Genomic DNA, 17,208 nt, shown 5'->3' with positions numbered 1-17,208 from the left:
TAAAAATATTCCCTGCTACTCTAAAAGGGACAACTCTGCGATGGTTTATGGGTCTAGATGGAAAATCTATCTCCTCATGGGATGAGATGAAGAAGGCTTTTCTGGAGAAGTACCAGGATTATTATAAATCCCGGTATATAAAGGAAGAAATTTTTAAGTTTATGCAGAAAGAGGATGAGAATATGGAGGATTGTGTGGAACGTTTCAAATATACCCTGCAGAGATCAGGCCATAGCCACCTAGATAAGGATATCTTGAAAATTATTTTTCTCCGGGCCTTAAGGGAGGAATCTCTAGAGCTTCTGAATATAGTAGGTAAGGGTGATATATCTAAAGAGGATTTTGACTCCATCTATGAGTTATGCATTCAATGTTCACAAGGGGATGCAAGGAATAAGTAAGGGATTCAGACCTCCAAGATATCCAGCGGAGGAATTACAAAGGCAAAGATCAGAAATTTGCTGGATAACTTGAAGACCGACATCTTGAGTACATTATCCTCTCAGATGGACACGTTACAAGCAAAAAAAAGCAAATGGAGTTAGAAAGGACCATGGCCATCTTCTGCCCTTAGTGTAGGAAGAAACATCCATTAAAGGAATGTCCATTGAATATTGTGGAGACTTACGCAATATGTGAACAGGGCCACTCCACCAGCTCATGTGTCTCTTCCTGGGCTATAGACAGTGTTCTAGGGAGAAAATGAAGGAGTAGATCAACTATGCTTTATGGGTTCCAAGAAACCATGGCAGCCATGACCACCAAGCCCAAATCAAGGTATGTCTCAGGACCTTTCTCAATATTTTAGCAATTTAAATATGGGCCCTCAGTCAGTACCTTTTTCACCATCATGATCTCAATTTTATCAATATCCGCCTTGGCAGTCTTGGTTCCCTCAGTCTAGTTTGAACCCTTCATGGTCTCAGAAGTGGCGAGGGCCCTCTCCTCCTTGTCAATTCCCTCAACCTATGCAACAATAATAGTTACAGTTGCCTTCCAACATTAACTCTAGTAATCCTCCCCTTCATCCTTAGCTTCCTATCCAACCCAATCCAAATCCTAATAATAAGGGTGTTCAACAGAATGAAACTCTCAACCTTCCTTCATATAGCATTTCTATCGCCAAATGTAATGAGATAAATCTGCGATCTGGTCGGGTAGTGAATGCTCAAACTTCACCAATTATCGTTGAACATATTGGTGATGAAGATCCAGAACCAAAATATCGAGTAGTCGGAAATGAATCAAGTCAAAACTCTATCAAACACCCCCTCCTCATTTGAGTGTTACTTAGGGATTCTAAACTGATCCACCTTATCCTGAGAAATTAACCTTGAGTAAACAAAATCCTTGACCAGAGTTTGACCTTTTAGGGGAATTGCAAAACTTGTTTGTCAAAATTCCCTTACTTCAAGCTATGAAGGATGTGCCTATTTATGCTAAGACAATTAGAGAATACTGTTCCAAGAAACTTGGGAAGAAAACAAAGGATCCGCTTACCATTCATGTTATGGGGAAGCTATCAGACATTATGCTGGGAAAATCTATACCTGTGAAATATGGAGATCCCAATTCTGACAGTGCAGATTAATGGGGTTGACATCCCGAATGTGTTGGTAGATTTGGGGGCTACAATTAATGTTATCACATCTGAAACTATGCTCACATTAAGTCTACGAAATCTTAAACCAACCCCTACTATCTTAGAATTAGCAGACAGGTCTACAGTGAGACCGATAGGAAAATTAGAAGACATAACCATTTCAGTAGACTCATGGTGTTATCCCGTTGATCTCTTGGTATTACATACACAGTCCCTAACTAGTGGTCACCCTCTAATTTTAGGAAGACCTTGGCTTGCAACCGCAAACGCCTATATCAGATGCCGGTCAGGAAATATGGTGATATCTAATGGGGAGATCACAAAGAACCTTATTCTTTACCCCCTGCAGAACCAAGTTCACCAGAAAAGTCAACATTTAAAAAAAATTCCCTGCCTTTAGAAGGACTTGAGCTTGAAAGCGAGGAAATCAGACCAGTCATTACTATTGGTCAAGCTCCTTGTTTTAAAAATGAAACAGAAGATGATACTATCAGTACGTTTATCAATAACCCCCATGCCTTTTCTAGTCCAACTTGTCAATTTCTAGAATCTGTTATGAGTTGTGAAACGCAAGAAACTATTGAATAAGGAATTAAAGATGAAGATATCCATGTAGTTGCACCATGTGATAGTATTCCTATAGAAATTGATTCAGGGAAGACATTGAATATTAACCCAAATCTTTCACCATCCTAGACCGAACAACTCCTGAAAGTCCTTCGTGAACATAAGGAAGCATTCTCATGGGACTATACAGATATGAAGGGTATCCTTGTCGACTTATGCACTCATCATATATACATTAAAGAAGAATATCAACCTGTGAGACAACCCCAAAGAAGAATGAATCCCTCCCTAAAAAACATTGTCAAAGACGAACTTCAGAATTTACTGGATGTAGGATTTATTTACCCTATCTCAGATAGTCAATGGGTGTCCCCACTAGTTATTGTTCCTAAAAAGAATGGTAAGTGGTGGATTTGTGTGGACTATAGGGAAATGAACAAAGCAACCTTGAAAGACCATTTTCCCTTGCCCTTTATTGACCAAGTCCTTGATACCTTAGCTGGGAAGAAGTTTTTCTCCTTTTTGGATGGGTTTAGTGGGTACAAACAGATCCGAATAACTCCTGAGGATCAGGATAAAACCACTTTTACATGCCCTTGGGGAACCTTTGCATACCGAGTCCTCCCATTTGGTCTTTGTAATGTGCCTGCTACCTTTCAAAGGGCGATATTAGGAATCTTTTCTGATCTAGTCGATGATAGTGTCGAGATTTATATGGATGATTTTACACCATACGGGGAATCATTTAAAGAAGGGTTGGAAAACTTGGAGAAGGTGCTTAAAATATGAATACAAATGCATGTTTCTTTGAGCACAATTAAGTGTCATATGATGAGAGAAGAGGGAATATTGCTGGGACACTTGCTTTCGGCTGCTGGAATTCAAGTTGATCTCGCCAAGGTAGAGGTAATATTGCATTTTCCTGTACCAAAGACACCGACATAGGTATGTAGTTTTATTGGTTGCACTGGATATTACAGACATTTTATAGAAAATTTTCCAGAATAACATTCCCACTTTTTCAGCTGTTAACTAAAGATGCAAATTTTGTAGACAGATGAGTGTGAAGAAGCTTTTGCAAAAATCAAGGAACTAATCTGCCAAGCTCTGATCTTGCGAGGCCCTAATTGGGAACTCCCGTTTCACATCCACACTGATGCCTCTCAAACAACAATAGGGGCAATTTTGGGACAGAAAGAGGACAAGAAGCCATATGCGGTTATTATGTCAGCAAGAATTTGACACTTGCTTAATTAAACTATACGGTAACATAAAAGGAGTTCTTGGCTGTTATTTATGTTGTTAATAAATTTTGACATTACATTACTAGATATCCTACTTTTTTGCATACTGATCGCACACCAATCAGGTACTTGATGAATAAACCTGTAACCTCTGGGCGTGTCACAAGATGGTTATTATTACTCGAAGAATTTGACATTACCATCATAGATAAACCATGCAAGGATAATGTAGTTGCTGATTTCCTGTCTAGATTAGATACTAATGATGAAGGTACACCTGTAGAAGATAGTTTTCTAGATGAATATCTTTTTGCAATTTCTACTCATACTCCGTGGTATGCAGATATTGCTAATTATCTTGCTACAGGGAAGGTACCTCAGCATTTGTCATACAGGGAACAACGAAATATCATTCGTCATAGTACCCGTTATTCATGACAGTAGGATTTCTTTTTCATACAGGGATTGACCAACAAATCTGACGCTGTGTAGCAGAAGATGACATCTATGATGTCTTGAAGGCCGCTCATGATGGCCCCTGTGGGGGACATTTTGGAGATAAACAAAATGGTCATAAGGTGTTACAAATGGGATATTATTGGCCCTCCATCTTTCGGTATGCGAGAGGTTATGTCCGAAGATGTGATAGCGGCCAACGGATAGGTTAGCCTGGTCGACTAGATGAAATGTTGTTACTGCCTCAAGTAGTCCTTGAACCTTTTGAGAAATGGGCTATTGATTTCGTTGGCCCGTTTAATTTGTCTTCACATCAAAAAGTTCATACTTTAGTCTGCATGGATTATTTGACGAAGTGGGTTAAGGCCAGGGTTGTGGCGAAAGCCACATAACAAGTTGTCTTGAAATCTTTGTTCAAAGAATTTTTTGATCGATATGGCACCCCTCAAGAGATAGTTTTAGAGGGGGGAGCGCAATTTACATCACTTATGATAGCAAGGCTTATGAAAAAGTATGGGATCAAGCATAGAATAACATCTCCATACCACCCTCAAACGAACGGTCAAGTGGAAAGCACGAACAAGGTATTAGAAACATTCTCACAAAGACTGTGGCAAAACATTGCCAAGATTGGGCTGGAAAACTTCCTGAAGCTCTTCGGGCATACAAAACATCATGGCGGGATACAACAGGATTTTCACTATTTGAGCTTGTCTACGGAAAATCCCCATTGTTTCCAGTAGAATTTGAGATTAATACACTCAGAATAACTCTTGAAGTAGGATTAGACCTTTCAGAAGCCCAGAAACATCGGCTGGAACAACTAAATGAACTGGATGAAATTCGTTTAATGGTTGTCTAGAGAATTGCTGCAATTCAGCAGCAGAGAACAAAATGGCATGATAAATTTATTAAGAATAAGGTGTTTCATAAAGGGGATTGGGCATTACTCTATGATTCCCATTTTAAGGACTTTAAGGGGAAGCTTTGCTCTCGTTGGATGGGACCTTATGAGATTGATGAGGTATTTGATAATGGAACTGTCAGACTTATCACAATTGATGATACACATGCTTCTTTGATTATAAACGAACATCATCTTAGATTGCATCACCGCCCAACCTCTAAAGATGCCTTCATCAAACATCTCTCTGATAAATCTGGATTGAAGGTTGTTAGTGCAGAGAATTCCTCCTCTGCATCGTCTGATTAAAAAAATTAAAAAATTAAGGAAATAAATAAATAAATATATTAATATATAATCTATATAAATAAATATTGTTACCACTCAATTGTTTTCTTGTAGATACTACCACTAGTGTTTATATCCTACGGAGGCAAGTAACCCGATGTTGTTACTCCTTCGGTGTTGTTACTCCTCCGATGCTGTTACTCCTCCGGTGCTGCTACCCCGTGGTGAAAATTTTTCTAAGTACCCGACATTGTTACTCCTTCGGTGTTGTTACTCCTTCGATGCTGTTACTCCTCTAGTGTTGTTACTCACTGGTGAAATTTTTCTAAGTACTCGATGTTGTTACTCCTCTGATGTCGTTACACCATCAATGTAGTTACTCCTCCGAGGTTGTTACACCGCCAGGTATGTCCCTGACCAGACTTTGCAGATTTTATTAATAATTTGTTTGACATGACTTGAGGTGACCACAGACGGTCATTTTTCAGTTGGAGGGAGATACAACTACATTTAAAAACGCTGGCATAATCAATTTTAACAATGATTTGCCGACGTTATCATAAGAGCTCGTGCCAATACATACACTCCATGATCCTCACCTTACTCCGCACAATTATCAATAGATATTGGGATGTTAATGAGCCAGTCCATTCGAAACCTGCGAAGTAATTACCATAATGGCTCTCCATTATTACCATAATCTGTCGTGGATTTTCCCTATCTTTCTAAAAATTACCATTCGTACACTCCAGTATTACCATTTTCTATGCTTTTCCGCAAAAATTTATTTGCCGATACTCCCTCCTAACGGTTTTACTGCTACTCCGAAGTGTTGTTAATGAACTATAGCAAAATTGGTGGAGCGGCTACGAGACATGAACCAGAGAGAATAGTTTTGGTCCGTAGTAACGCAAACGCATGGCAGGTCTTTATAGATGCGGGATGGGATAGATATTTTGAGAGTTTGCAAGGATTCGACGAGGCTATTATAGCTGAATTTGTGTTGAACTTGGAAGGAAATCATTCCAAAGTTCAGGGTCTGGATATCCCTGTCACAGAGGAAGCCATCTCGATCGTCAGTGGACTGCCACAGGAAGGGCAGAAGTGGTTTTTATGGAGAGCTCCCTTACCAGAGTTCCCGGAAGTATTTTTACAAGCCGGAGAAACAACAATTCCAAAAGGAAGGAGATACGATCGTAAGTCACTACCTTATCACTGGGGCGAAGTTGCATACTACATGTTAAGATACATTACCGACGAAGGGCGCTTTACTGTTTTGTTCAAGTGTCATTTCAAGCTCTTGGCGTCCCTTCGGTTCCGACATGTGCAAATTCATTCGCTGGATGTTGTTGCACAGAATGTCTAGGCACCATGACAACGCTCAGATCGGGGGCTGTCACCCTGATCCCCAATCTCTCCAATCAAGCCTCATGATGGTCACTTCTTCATCCATAGTTGACAATCTGTTCTGAATCGAACTTATTTCTTCCTGATAACTTGCTTCCATGGCAACCACTTGATTTGAATGATTGAATTCCATGATCGTCATATTTTCCTCTAGGGCTAATAACTTGTTTTGCATAGAATTAATTTCTCTATCATGATTAGCTTTCATGGTTTCCATTTTCTTAGCATGTTGACTCTGCATGTCGGTTACGTGATCAGAGTGCTTAATTTTCATGATTTCCATCTCCTTATCACGTTTTTCTAGGTGGGTGTATAAAGTTCTCATATCCTTGATGTAATCAGTTACAATTTTTTCTTGATTAAGCTCCATATTTTTTACCAGCTGCATTAGTTCTTCTATAATTTGCTTATCATTTTCCCTTTCATTGTCGACACTGATTTGACAACTTGTCCCTGTTTTCCCACTGTCATGGATTTGATCTGCAATGGTACAAGTGGATGGCACATTCTGATATGGAGAATTATCTTGAAATCTTTCATTGATAGGCAGATCTTTCACAAGATCACTTTCATTTTCTTCCATAATTTTAGGGGCACAAGGCGAGCTATCTTGATAACCATATCTATCTTTAAAAGCATTGACGATGTCTTGTAAAGAAGCAAAAGAATCTTCAGGACAATTATTAAACCAATTCAAAGCATCACCCTCTAAAGAAAAGGCAAATAGACGCATCTTGACATCTTCATGATCATATTGGGGAGATCAACAATATCTGAGTATTGTATGAGGAAACCTGCATAGATGCTTTCTAACAGTGAGTGAATCACCACCCAAGAACAAAGACAATTTATGAATGGCCACTTCCGAAATATCATGGAGAAAATCAGTAAAATGACACGGGGTAAACAAATCATTCATAATCACTTGCTTGAAGGAATAATGAGGGACCAAATGGATGCTAGAGAGAGATCCCTCCTCAAGAAAATCAAGAGATCCACAAGAAGTGAGCTTCTAGTAAAAATTCTTGTAAGAAATGAAAGAAGTGGAGTCGCCAGTTGAACATGAATCTAACTCTAAGATCCAAAAGGTAACAAACAACAGATATAAGGGAGAGCTTCTTGTCTGAGAAATAATAAATGGAAGAAGTGGAGTCGCCACCCAAACCAATGTTACTTGGGAGCGGGAGCGGAAGCGGGGAGCGGGAGCGGGAGCGACCATTTTCAGAAGCTCCCGGTTTGGGAGCGAATCCCGGAGCGATTTTTTAAAAATATATATATTTTTTATATTTTTTAATTTTTGATACATATATGTCAACAAAAACATGTAGAATGATGAATTAGATATAAAAAACATAAAAAATCATAGATTGAACCATATAACAACAATCATCTAGAAGTTATAATCTTCATCAACCACGTCCGCAAGTTAGTAACATAGTAACATACAACATATTGAGTCTCATGATTCATCAATCTTAAAGTTTCAAGCTTTCAAAATTCAATATATAACATTTATCATCATTGATCACCAAAGTTGTACTTGTAAGCTAAGTGTAACCATTACAACAAATAATATCTAACATGAAATGAAATGTTATAAAATGAAACGAAATGAAACAACTTTCAACTTTCATGAAGCATCATATTCATAATTCATTACTAATGAGTTATAATTGCCAACTTCAAACTTAAATTGTCATATATTGTTTAAAAAAATATCATAATAAATATGAAAGAGTCAATAGTTATAAAAGCTACTAGAAACTAGAGAAGAGAAGTAAATCTATTATCTATTTCTTATGCTTGGGCCTCTTGCCACCACGAGAAATGTCTAATTTTTTAGTCTTGTTGCAAAATCAGGATCTTTGTCATTAATATCACCCTCCAAGCATTAATATCCAGAGGTATCTTTGTCATTACCTTTGTATCTGTATAGGGATCTTTGTCATTAATATCACCCTCTAAGCATTAACATAAGATAGAAAAAGCATAGCATGTCAAGTCAAGATTTTGTTTGAGTGATGCGTACATTTTTAGAAGGGTCATGATAGAGGAGTTCGACAACCAATGTCACTAACATCAAGGTACATAGAGGGATTGGTACTCTTGATTAAATATGAGTTCCATACCCTAATACATGACAAAATTCAATGGAAACATTGCAATCCCCCAATCCTGAAAAATTGATAAGTCTGCTGGATTTTGAATGAAATCTAAAATTCTACTTTCTCCATATGAAATCCAATGAGGACGAAACCACTCTCAAACATCCTGAGTCATTTCATGGTAATGTTAAAAATTTAAGTAAAAGGATGAAAATGAAAATTAAAGAAAATGTCACTTTTACTTTAAGAATTTAACATTACCATGAATAGCATATCAATACTAGGGCCTAGACTTGATCATTAAGTTGCCCCACTCAAAAACTATTTGTTTCTTTCAAAAAAAATTGCATTTCGAACATTACTACAAAAAAAAAAATGCAAAAAAGGCAAAACGCTCCCGAAAACGCAGAGAGCGAATTTTTTTTTAGGGAGCGCGCTCCCGAAATCGGGAGCGATTTCGGGAGCGCGGATCGGGAGCGGGAGCGAGGGGGGGGGGCGCTCCCCCGCAACACTGACCCAAACAAGAAACGAAACGAAATGTCTGCAATATTCCCGCAACCTTCTAAACCCCAGCAACCTGAAGGTGAGAGCTCCTAGGCTCTGCACAATCTCGGCACCGCAACCCGACCTCCTCAGCCAATTGCATTAGCCCTCCCAGCTACTGCGTGGCTCTGCGTGAGGTTTCTCCTACCTTCCTTCGTCTTTGCGTTGCCTCTTCCCGGCTCGCCCTTGATGACGCAGGCACTACATCATCCTTCCTTGTTGCTGCTTTGCTAGAAACAAATTTTGTCACCTCGGGACAACTATTTTCTACTGCTATTGCTCCGCTCAGCTGATGTCCTTTAGTTCTCCTATGATATGCAATCACGCTCTGATACCATGTTGAAGTTTCTAAGTTTACTTAGTTAGAAACCCTCCATGCACTTTATCTGACTTATTCCTACCTACTTGTTATTTTTCTTAACAAGTTATTTACAATGTAAATATTGAAAATAAGCACTAGTGCATGCTCAACATATTACAGATCAACAACTAAAAGAAACAAAAACAAACACACCATATGACGGCATTATTTTTGGACTAATGTCCCCGGAAAAACCCAATGTGGGAAAACCGGTGCAGCTATCTGAGGGTTTTCTTATTAAGCAATATCATAGTACAATCTGGGTGCCGAAAGTGTTCTACCCAATAGAGAATTTCCTTGGTAGTAATACCTCTCAGTTTTTGACAAATCTTCTGGCTGAAACCTCGGATAATCCTTCTGGCAGCTACTCAGCACAAATCTGCCCAAGAAACCCCAGCGTAAGCCTTTCTATAGACTACATCAGCCCCTCTCTGCCTCACGTTGGCCTTGCATCACCCTCCTTGGCTACTGCACTGCTCTCTTGGCACTATCTCTGCCTCTCTATCTCTCTGTACTCAAATGCCCCTCAGCTGCATCTCCCGATCGCTAATTCTATCTCAGCAAACCCCGCTCTAGAGAATAGAATGATTTATCACTCTGGTGTATTCTCCAAGTGACTCTCAAGCCTCCTCTTATACTTTTCTCGTTGACAAATCAACGACCGAGATTAAGTCCCTAATCAATGGCTAAGATTAGATCTGGCTTGATCCATGTCTTTTGGACCATTCTAACACAGTTTCATATTAATACACATTAATATTTTATTTTCCCTAAGTTTAGACTTAGGGGCTCCATTAAAAATATTAATTATTTTAATATCTCCTGAACTGTTTAGAATCTGCCCAAACCCTTTCTGGGTATTGGAGATATCATGTGCCCCAACCTCTCCACCAAATTTCATAGCTAGAGCACATCCGACGCTACCCCAAATCAATATCAAGGCAGAAACTCCCTCTACCTTGGTTCTGTCCCGTTAGGTACTGTTCTGCTTCAACATAAACATCACCCCACCAGCTTCCCAATCCACAATCTGCCCATAGCTCCCTAGGCCTCAAAAATTGAATAAATTGAGCCTTCCAGCTCTGTGCAATCCCGACAAAGGCTGAATCATTCCTCTGGCCAACTGCGTGAAGCCTACTTAGCTGAGTAGGATGACATGGCTCTTCATGAGCCTCTTCTGCCTTTGCACTGGCCCTCTCTCTGGATCGCAATGATGACGCAGGCCCTCCGTGTCACTCGTTCTCTGCTGCCTTCTACTTAGGAACAACTCTGTCTCTCGGGACAGCTGCTACTGCTGCAAATTTCTGATATTATGATGCCTTCAGTCCTCCTATGATTTGAAATGCTCTGATACCATGTTGAAATTTCTAAGTTTGACACGTTAGAAATCCCTACTGCATTATCTTTTTTATTTCACCTACTTGTTTATTCCTTAACAAGTTATTTATACATATAAATGTTGAAAATAAACACAAATGCAGCCTTAACTCATATACATATCAGCAACTAAAATACTAGACAAACACACAAGGGACATCATTATTTTTGGACAATCGTCCTCGGAAAAACCCAATGTGGGAAAACCGATGCCGCAGCTTTGAGGGTTTTATTATTATGCAAATTTCTTGAGTACAACTAGGGTGCCGAACTGGCTCACCCAACAGAGATTGTTACACGGCAATAATACCTCTTCTCGGAGACAGATATTCAGCTAGTCTGCCCCACGAAAATCCTTCCGGTGCTTCTCCTAAGCACTGCATCAGCCTTGCTAGCCTCAACATAGCTCTGGAATCCTTTGCGTCAACCTTCTGCCTATCTGCGTCAGCTCTCTGTCCTTTTACATCACCCATGTAGGCCTGTTAGCCTCTGCGCAGTCTCTAGCTGCCTTTATGTGGCTCCTACTGCCTCTGCATAGCTCTGGCTGCCTCTGCGTCAGCCTCTTTAGTCACTATGCTGACCTCAGACACTATCTATGCCTCTCTGCTATATACTCACTTCCCCTAGCTGCAACAGATCACTTGTTCGAATTTTCTCAGCAAACACCGCTCCAAAAAATCGAATTGACTGATCAATCTTGGTGTATCTCCAACTAACCCTCAATCCTCCTCTTATACTTTTCCTGTTGAGTCTTCAATGGTCGAGATTAAGTCTCTAATAAACAAATAAGATTAGATTTGGCTTGATTCATGTCATTTAGAACATTCTCACCTAGTTTTATATTAATACCCATTAATATTTTAATTTTCCTAAGTTTAGACTTAGGAACCCCATTAAAAATATTAATTATTTTAATATCTCTCTAACCGGGTGGAATTTTCCCAAACAATTTCTGGGTCTTGGAGATCTCATGTGATTTAACCTCTCCACCAATTTTTATGGCTAGAGCACATCTAATGCTATCACAAATCAACATGAGGAAGACCAAAGACCACTTAGGACTTGCCTTTTTACCCCTAAAACACATCTCAACAATTTGGGTTAATTGCCAGATTTATGAATTGGATAGCACAATAATCTTTCCTTCATTGCGACACGAAGTATCTAATGAACTTTGTCAATGGATATAACCGCTCTAGAATGAAGTGATTGATTACGTTCTCTTTTCTTCATGCATGTTAGATTAATTTACTTTCTTTATTCTTAAGCTAGGGTTTCTATTTCAAGCACTATTATTTCCATTCCATAGACTAGGTTTCCTTTTCAATGTAACTTTTACATTATGCAATTAGGCTAATGTTTGATTTCATGATATTTACTTCATTGCATCAGTCAACGAAAGAACACATTGCATGTTGCACATATAGTGCTGAAACCTCTTAAGTTTATATGAACCCCAGGTTGATAATTTAAGTTAGTATCCTTGAGAGTTGCAACATTCTTGTTGCAATACTGAGGCTCATCAAACATATAAAATGAAATAGGTTATTTAACAATTGTCAACAATAACATTACCAAATAGTTATGTTTACGGAATGGGCCATCTACACACCAAAATATGAAGACCAAAAGACCCTAAACAATAAACTGAGCTAGTTGCTAAAAACCTCTATACAAAAGAAGTGTTCACCAATTGTGAAAGCACCTATGTTGCCAAATGTAGCAGCTGTGGGATAGTGTTTCCATGCATGTTCCACCTCTCCTTGACAAACAATTTTCCACCATCACTTATATTGGTATTCTCATCACTAGCATCACCCTTCATTCCTATCCTCTTGTCTACCCTTTGTCTCTACCTTGATTCTCTAGGGACATCAATAAACACCGCTGTATTTTGTTCAAACTGCCTAATCCAAGCCTTAAAATATGGTAGAAAAAGCTTAACATGCTTGATCAATGATTTTGGTTTGAGTGAAGGGTACGTTTTTGCTAAGACCATCATAAAGGAGTTCAACAATCAACGCCACCAACATTGGGGTACATGTATGGCTTGGTGTTCTTGATTAAATGCCAATTACAAACCCTCATATGTGACAAGATCTAATGAAATATCGTAATTCCATTGATCCTGAAATCCTAAAAGCTATTAAGTCTACCGGATTTTGACTGGGATATAAAATTCTACTTTCTCCATTGGAAATCCAATGAGGTCAAAACCACTCTAAAACATCATGAATCAATTAATGGTAATGTTATAAATTTAAGTTTTCAATCTCCTTTATTTTTTATTTTCATCCTTTTACTTTAAGAATTTAACATTATCATTAGGAAGCCTCTAGGGAGAACCTAGGGAGTGTCCAAGAAGCATGACAGTATCACAAATCAGCACGTGGGAGGACGGTAAATTGAGCCCAAAGCATCGTTTTGAGGACGTTTAAACCATGGTTCCGCATGGTGTGCAGTTCCAAGGTCTGGTGTGTGGGGACTTGGCGGATGGTTCCTCCAACACTGAACAGGAGGAACTTTGTTGAGATGATGGTGGCAATCTCCCTCATTGTTGCAACAGGGTCTAGCCTTTACCTTATGAGTCTTATCACAAGGCCTGCTAGGTTTGGAGGCAACAATGGGTAACCACTCTAATCTGAGGTAATGATACATCATAAAAGTTATAGTTTCTGACTTTGCTACCACATTATCATTAACATCAGTCGAAAATTTACAGTGACGTTAAGCTGCAGGCAGAAGAAATTACCATGTCCAGTTGTGCAGATAAAAGCTTCCCCGTCTATAACACAGAATGAATCTAATTGAACTCTGAGATCAGAAATTTTAATCAGCTGCTAACAAAATAAGGTAGAGGCTATGATACATTAGAGATCAGTGGAAAACAGAGGCTAACTCGCCAAAAAAACTTTGTCAAGGTCTATGTTAATAAAAGGAGAAGATAAAATGCGTCTACATGACCTGCTTCATGGAGCCATTGAGAGATGGGAATTTAGAACTAAAGCTAATTGATATAAGGTCCTAGGCTATATAGAAGCTAAAAATTGATTTGTTCAAATTTTATTTGCAATTATTTAAAGTCATAACATGGTTTAAAGATTCATTGCATATAACATATAAAGAATAAAGGTAAAACACCTGAGCTGATCAAAATATGGCTCACAAACAATTTCCCGAAAGAGATCCGCTATGGCATTTGCTCTAGTTGAACTTTGACCAGCATCTTGATCCACTTGAAAATAAATCTGCAGAAAAAAGTTTCCTTTCGATAAAATAATAAAAATTTAAGGACTATATTAAAATATTATTCTCAAAATGGAAATGTATAAACTATCTTATTAAGGTATGAGAAATATGATAAGAAACATATGAAACACCTCAGGAAAATGCTTTCTAGGATGGAAAACTATTAAGTAATTCCTGGCCATCAAGGAATGTTCATCTCTATGTACCTCAACAGCAGAGTTTTCCTCTGATTTATTCTTCACATTTGCATTCAGGAGTAGGCCAATGCCAGATGGAAGCTTCAGGATTTTCTCTGTATGTCGCAATTCAGATGGCAAAACTGTTGCTGAAAATAAATCTTTGAACATATTTGCAAGAGAAATAGCTTCATCCTTTAATAAGTTACCGTGGCAGAGACCTTCAATATAAATCTGCCAAGGGAAAGGATGCTGCATATGAGTTTTCATACTCAACAGAAAACAAACAAAATATGACTGTCAGAGTTGCTTAAACAAGTTTGATAAAGAAAACCAAGAGAAATTCCAGAACAATCACACCAATAAACTACCTGGCTAAAAAGTTCTGGGATGAAAGTTATCAAGTCTGCTAGAGTCAGTGAAAGCAGACAAGAAAGTTTGTCGTCCACGTGCCAAAAGTCCTTTTGCAAAATCTGTAATCTTAAATATGCCGAATGCATTAAAGGTTCCATGTTGGTATTCAGATAGTTTCTTTTCATGTTTTCTTTAATCACCTGAAAATTAAGAATAATGAGTGCCAACAACCATCTGAAATAAGATTTTCATTTTTGTGCTAAACTTAATCAGTTGCAAGGGAGTTGATGCAGATCCACTGTGATTGTATGAAAGTGCAACTAGAAATTCAGTCTCATTATACTGCTTTCACAGAAAAATATGAAGGGGTCTCCACTTCGTAATTCTATACATTTATTACTAGTTAGTGATCATCCAAGGGACCTTATTTACATGTTGATCTAAACAATGATATTCACAATTTACATGAAAATTTAAACCTCTTGAAGAGAAAAGGCAGTCTGACATCAACATCAATAACAAAAAAGAGTTACCAGGATAATAATACAGCAATCTAAAACAGGTAAATATCTAATACGTCTATAACTATTTCCAGAAAATATTTGGAATGGTATAGTTGGAGTTTGGGAAATACAAAAAAAACATTAAAAAACTGTAAATATGCAAGAGAAAACCTTAGAAACAAAGAAATATTGATAATAGCATTCATCATTTCATAACTTATCAGTAAAGAGCCTACACTTTAATTAAAGCTAAAATGTCATGCATATAAATTGACTGGTCATCGCTCTCATCAGTAACCTATCAATGAACAACCTACATTTTTATTAAAGCTAAAATGTTATACATATAAAGTGAGCAGCCATCACTCAAACTCCAACTGGGCACACCTACTCAAAATTTACGCTATAGTTTTGATTTACATCTTTCAGATGTGTTGGAGAGTAGGCATTGTTACCACTCAAACTAGCAGGGGACCTAAGGGGAATCCCTAAAGGGCAAATGCTAGGCCAAGGACCACAAATGGAGGCTTAGCCCACTGTCACCTCAGTTGAGGCTCCCTTCTATTTACGGACTTTCACCGATGGGAGGAGACCCGTATGTATGGAGTCACTGATGAAGGATGAAATAATGAATGGATATGAGTGACCCTAATAAACCCTTTCCCAGAAGAGGTGGAAGGATTGAACTTGTTTTCTTTCTAAGAAAAGTACTATGTGTTCTAGGGAAAGGAAGAGAGGATTTGAGGGTTAGGATTATGGGATAAGACTTGTGAAGGAGTTCCCTAATCTCTAAAATCCTTGTTAGATTGGTATCCCGGATGGTTCTTGAAGAATGGTCTTTCAAAGGAATGGGACCACATAGGGCCAAGTGGACCAAGTCTAGGGTATGAGGAAGGAATGTAGCAACCAATGGTATCTTTACCCTAGGCAAGGTGGAGAGAGGATCAAAGAAAATATAATTACTCCAAGATGTTGTTTTGACCCTGGGGAGTGCTAGCCTTGGGGATGGCAGGGAAAATTTTGGTCTCGGAGCTAGGGCTTGGCTTTTCTCCCAACTCCACCACCAGAATGTCTTCAAATTTGGAGGGCGGCTAGAGGAAATTGGTCCTGGAGCTAAGGCTTGGCCTTTCTCCTAACTCCACTGTCGGAATGTCTTCAAATTTGGAGGACCGCTAGAGGAAAGGTTAGCAGGAGACCCAAGGAGATGGAGTTCTTTTAGTGGCTAGCTTGTCGGGAAATTGATTCCCTAAGCACCCCAAAGTAGCTAGACTTGGGAGAAGGTGAAAGAATAAGAGTTTTGGTGACCACCCTTGGTAGATCAGTGCCTTAATCCTTGGGATAATGGGTTCTATGTTGATTATGTGTAAGATTTCTTGGTTCCCAGTCCAAGAGGCCTCAAAATTACTTCACAAACCCTCTAGGTCAAGTGAAAGCAATCTTGCAGCTTTTATACTTCAAATGCACAAGATGAATGGCTTATCAAGGTCAAATTTTATCCCTAGGAGATTCCATTCACACTAAAAGGCCCATACATGTAGAGAACATTATAATAGAGAAAATTTCACAATATTAAGCAATAACTTCATGCAACAATTAGCCCTAAAACAACGAAAATCCCAATCCAGCATATATGACAAAAGTAACAAGAATAAAATCAAAATTTCGTACTTACATGCAGTAGAGTATATCCAACCATTTACAAATGACAATAGAGAAGCAAGAGAAGATAGACCAACAACCATACATCAAAATTCATCCATAAAAGCTCCAATTCATCCTCCAGAAGAATTGGAAAATTCTCTAAAGAAGAGAGAGATCCAATCCAAAGTGATGATACAAAGTGAATTCATTTAACTCCTATATACGCTCATTAGGAGTTCGAATTAGCCAATTGGGCCTACATTAGCCCCTAAAATAAAATAATGTGCAAATTAACTAACTTTTGGTGACAAGCCCACCAAACTAACTCATAAATGAAAAAGTAAGCCTCTCAAGTGGTCAAATAATGATCTATGCATGTCGTAGGGCCCTCTAAGAGGCCTAATGGAGTCTATGGGTGCCACAATGAAGA

General features: G+C 38.6%; 1 protein-coding gene across 1 annotated transcript in view; it reads right to left on the bottom strand.

Annotated features, from left to right (window-relative positions):
- Positions 1-17,208, bottom strand: part of LOC149163430 (nardilysin-like) — a 694,409-nt gene that overhangs the window by 9,511 nt on the left and 667,690 nt on the right. The window contains exons 14-16 of the mRNA XM_089431708.1: positions 14,652-14,834; positions 14,311-14,514; positions 13,997-14,103 (exon numbers count right to left, since the gene is read on the bottom strand). Of these exons, the coding sequence (XP_089287834.1) occupies positions 13,997-14,103; positions 14,311-14,514; positions 14,652-14,834 (494 nt within the window). The remainder of the gene's footprint in view (positions 1-13,996; positions 14,104-14,310; positions 14,515-14,651; positions 14,835-17,208) is intronic.

The sequence above is a fragment of the Pinus tabuliformis genome, chromosome 5_1, assembly GCF_031772625.1.
Source record: "Pinus tabuliformis cultivar Carrire ecotype Pingquan chromosome 5_1, CPIR1, whole genome shotgun sequence".
In the NCBI taxonomy this organism is placed as follows: domain Eukaryota; kingdom Viridiplantae; phylum Streptophyta; class Pinopsida; order Pinales; family Pinaceae; genus Pinus; species Pinus tabuliformis.
This window is presented reverse-complemented; position numbering and strand designations above follow the sequence as displayed.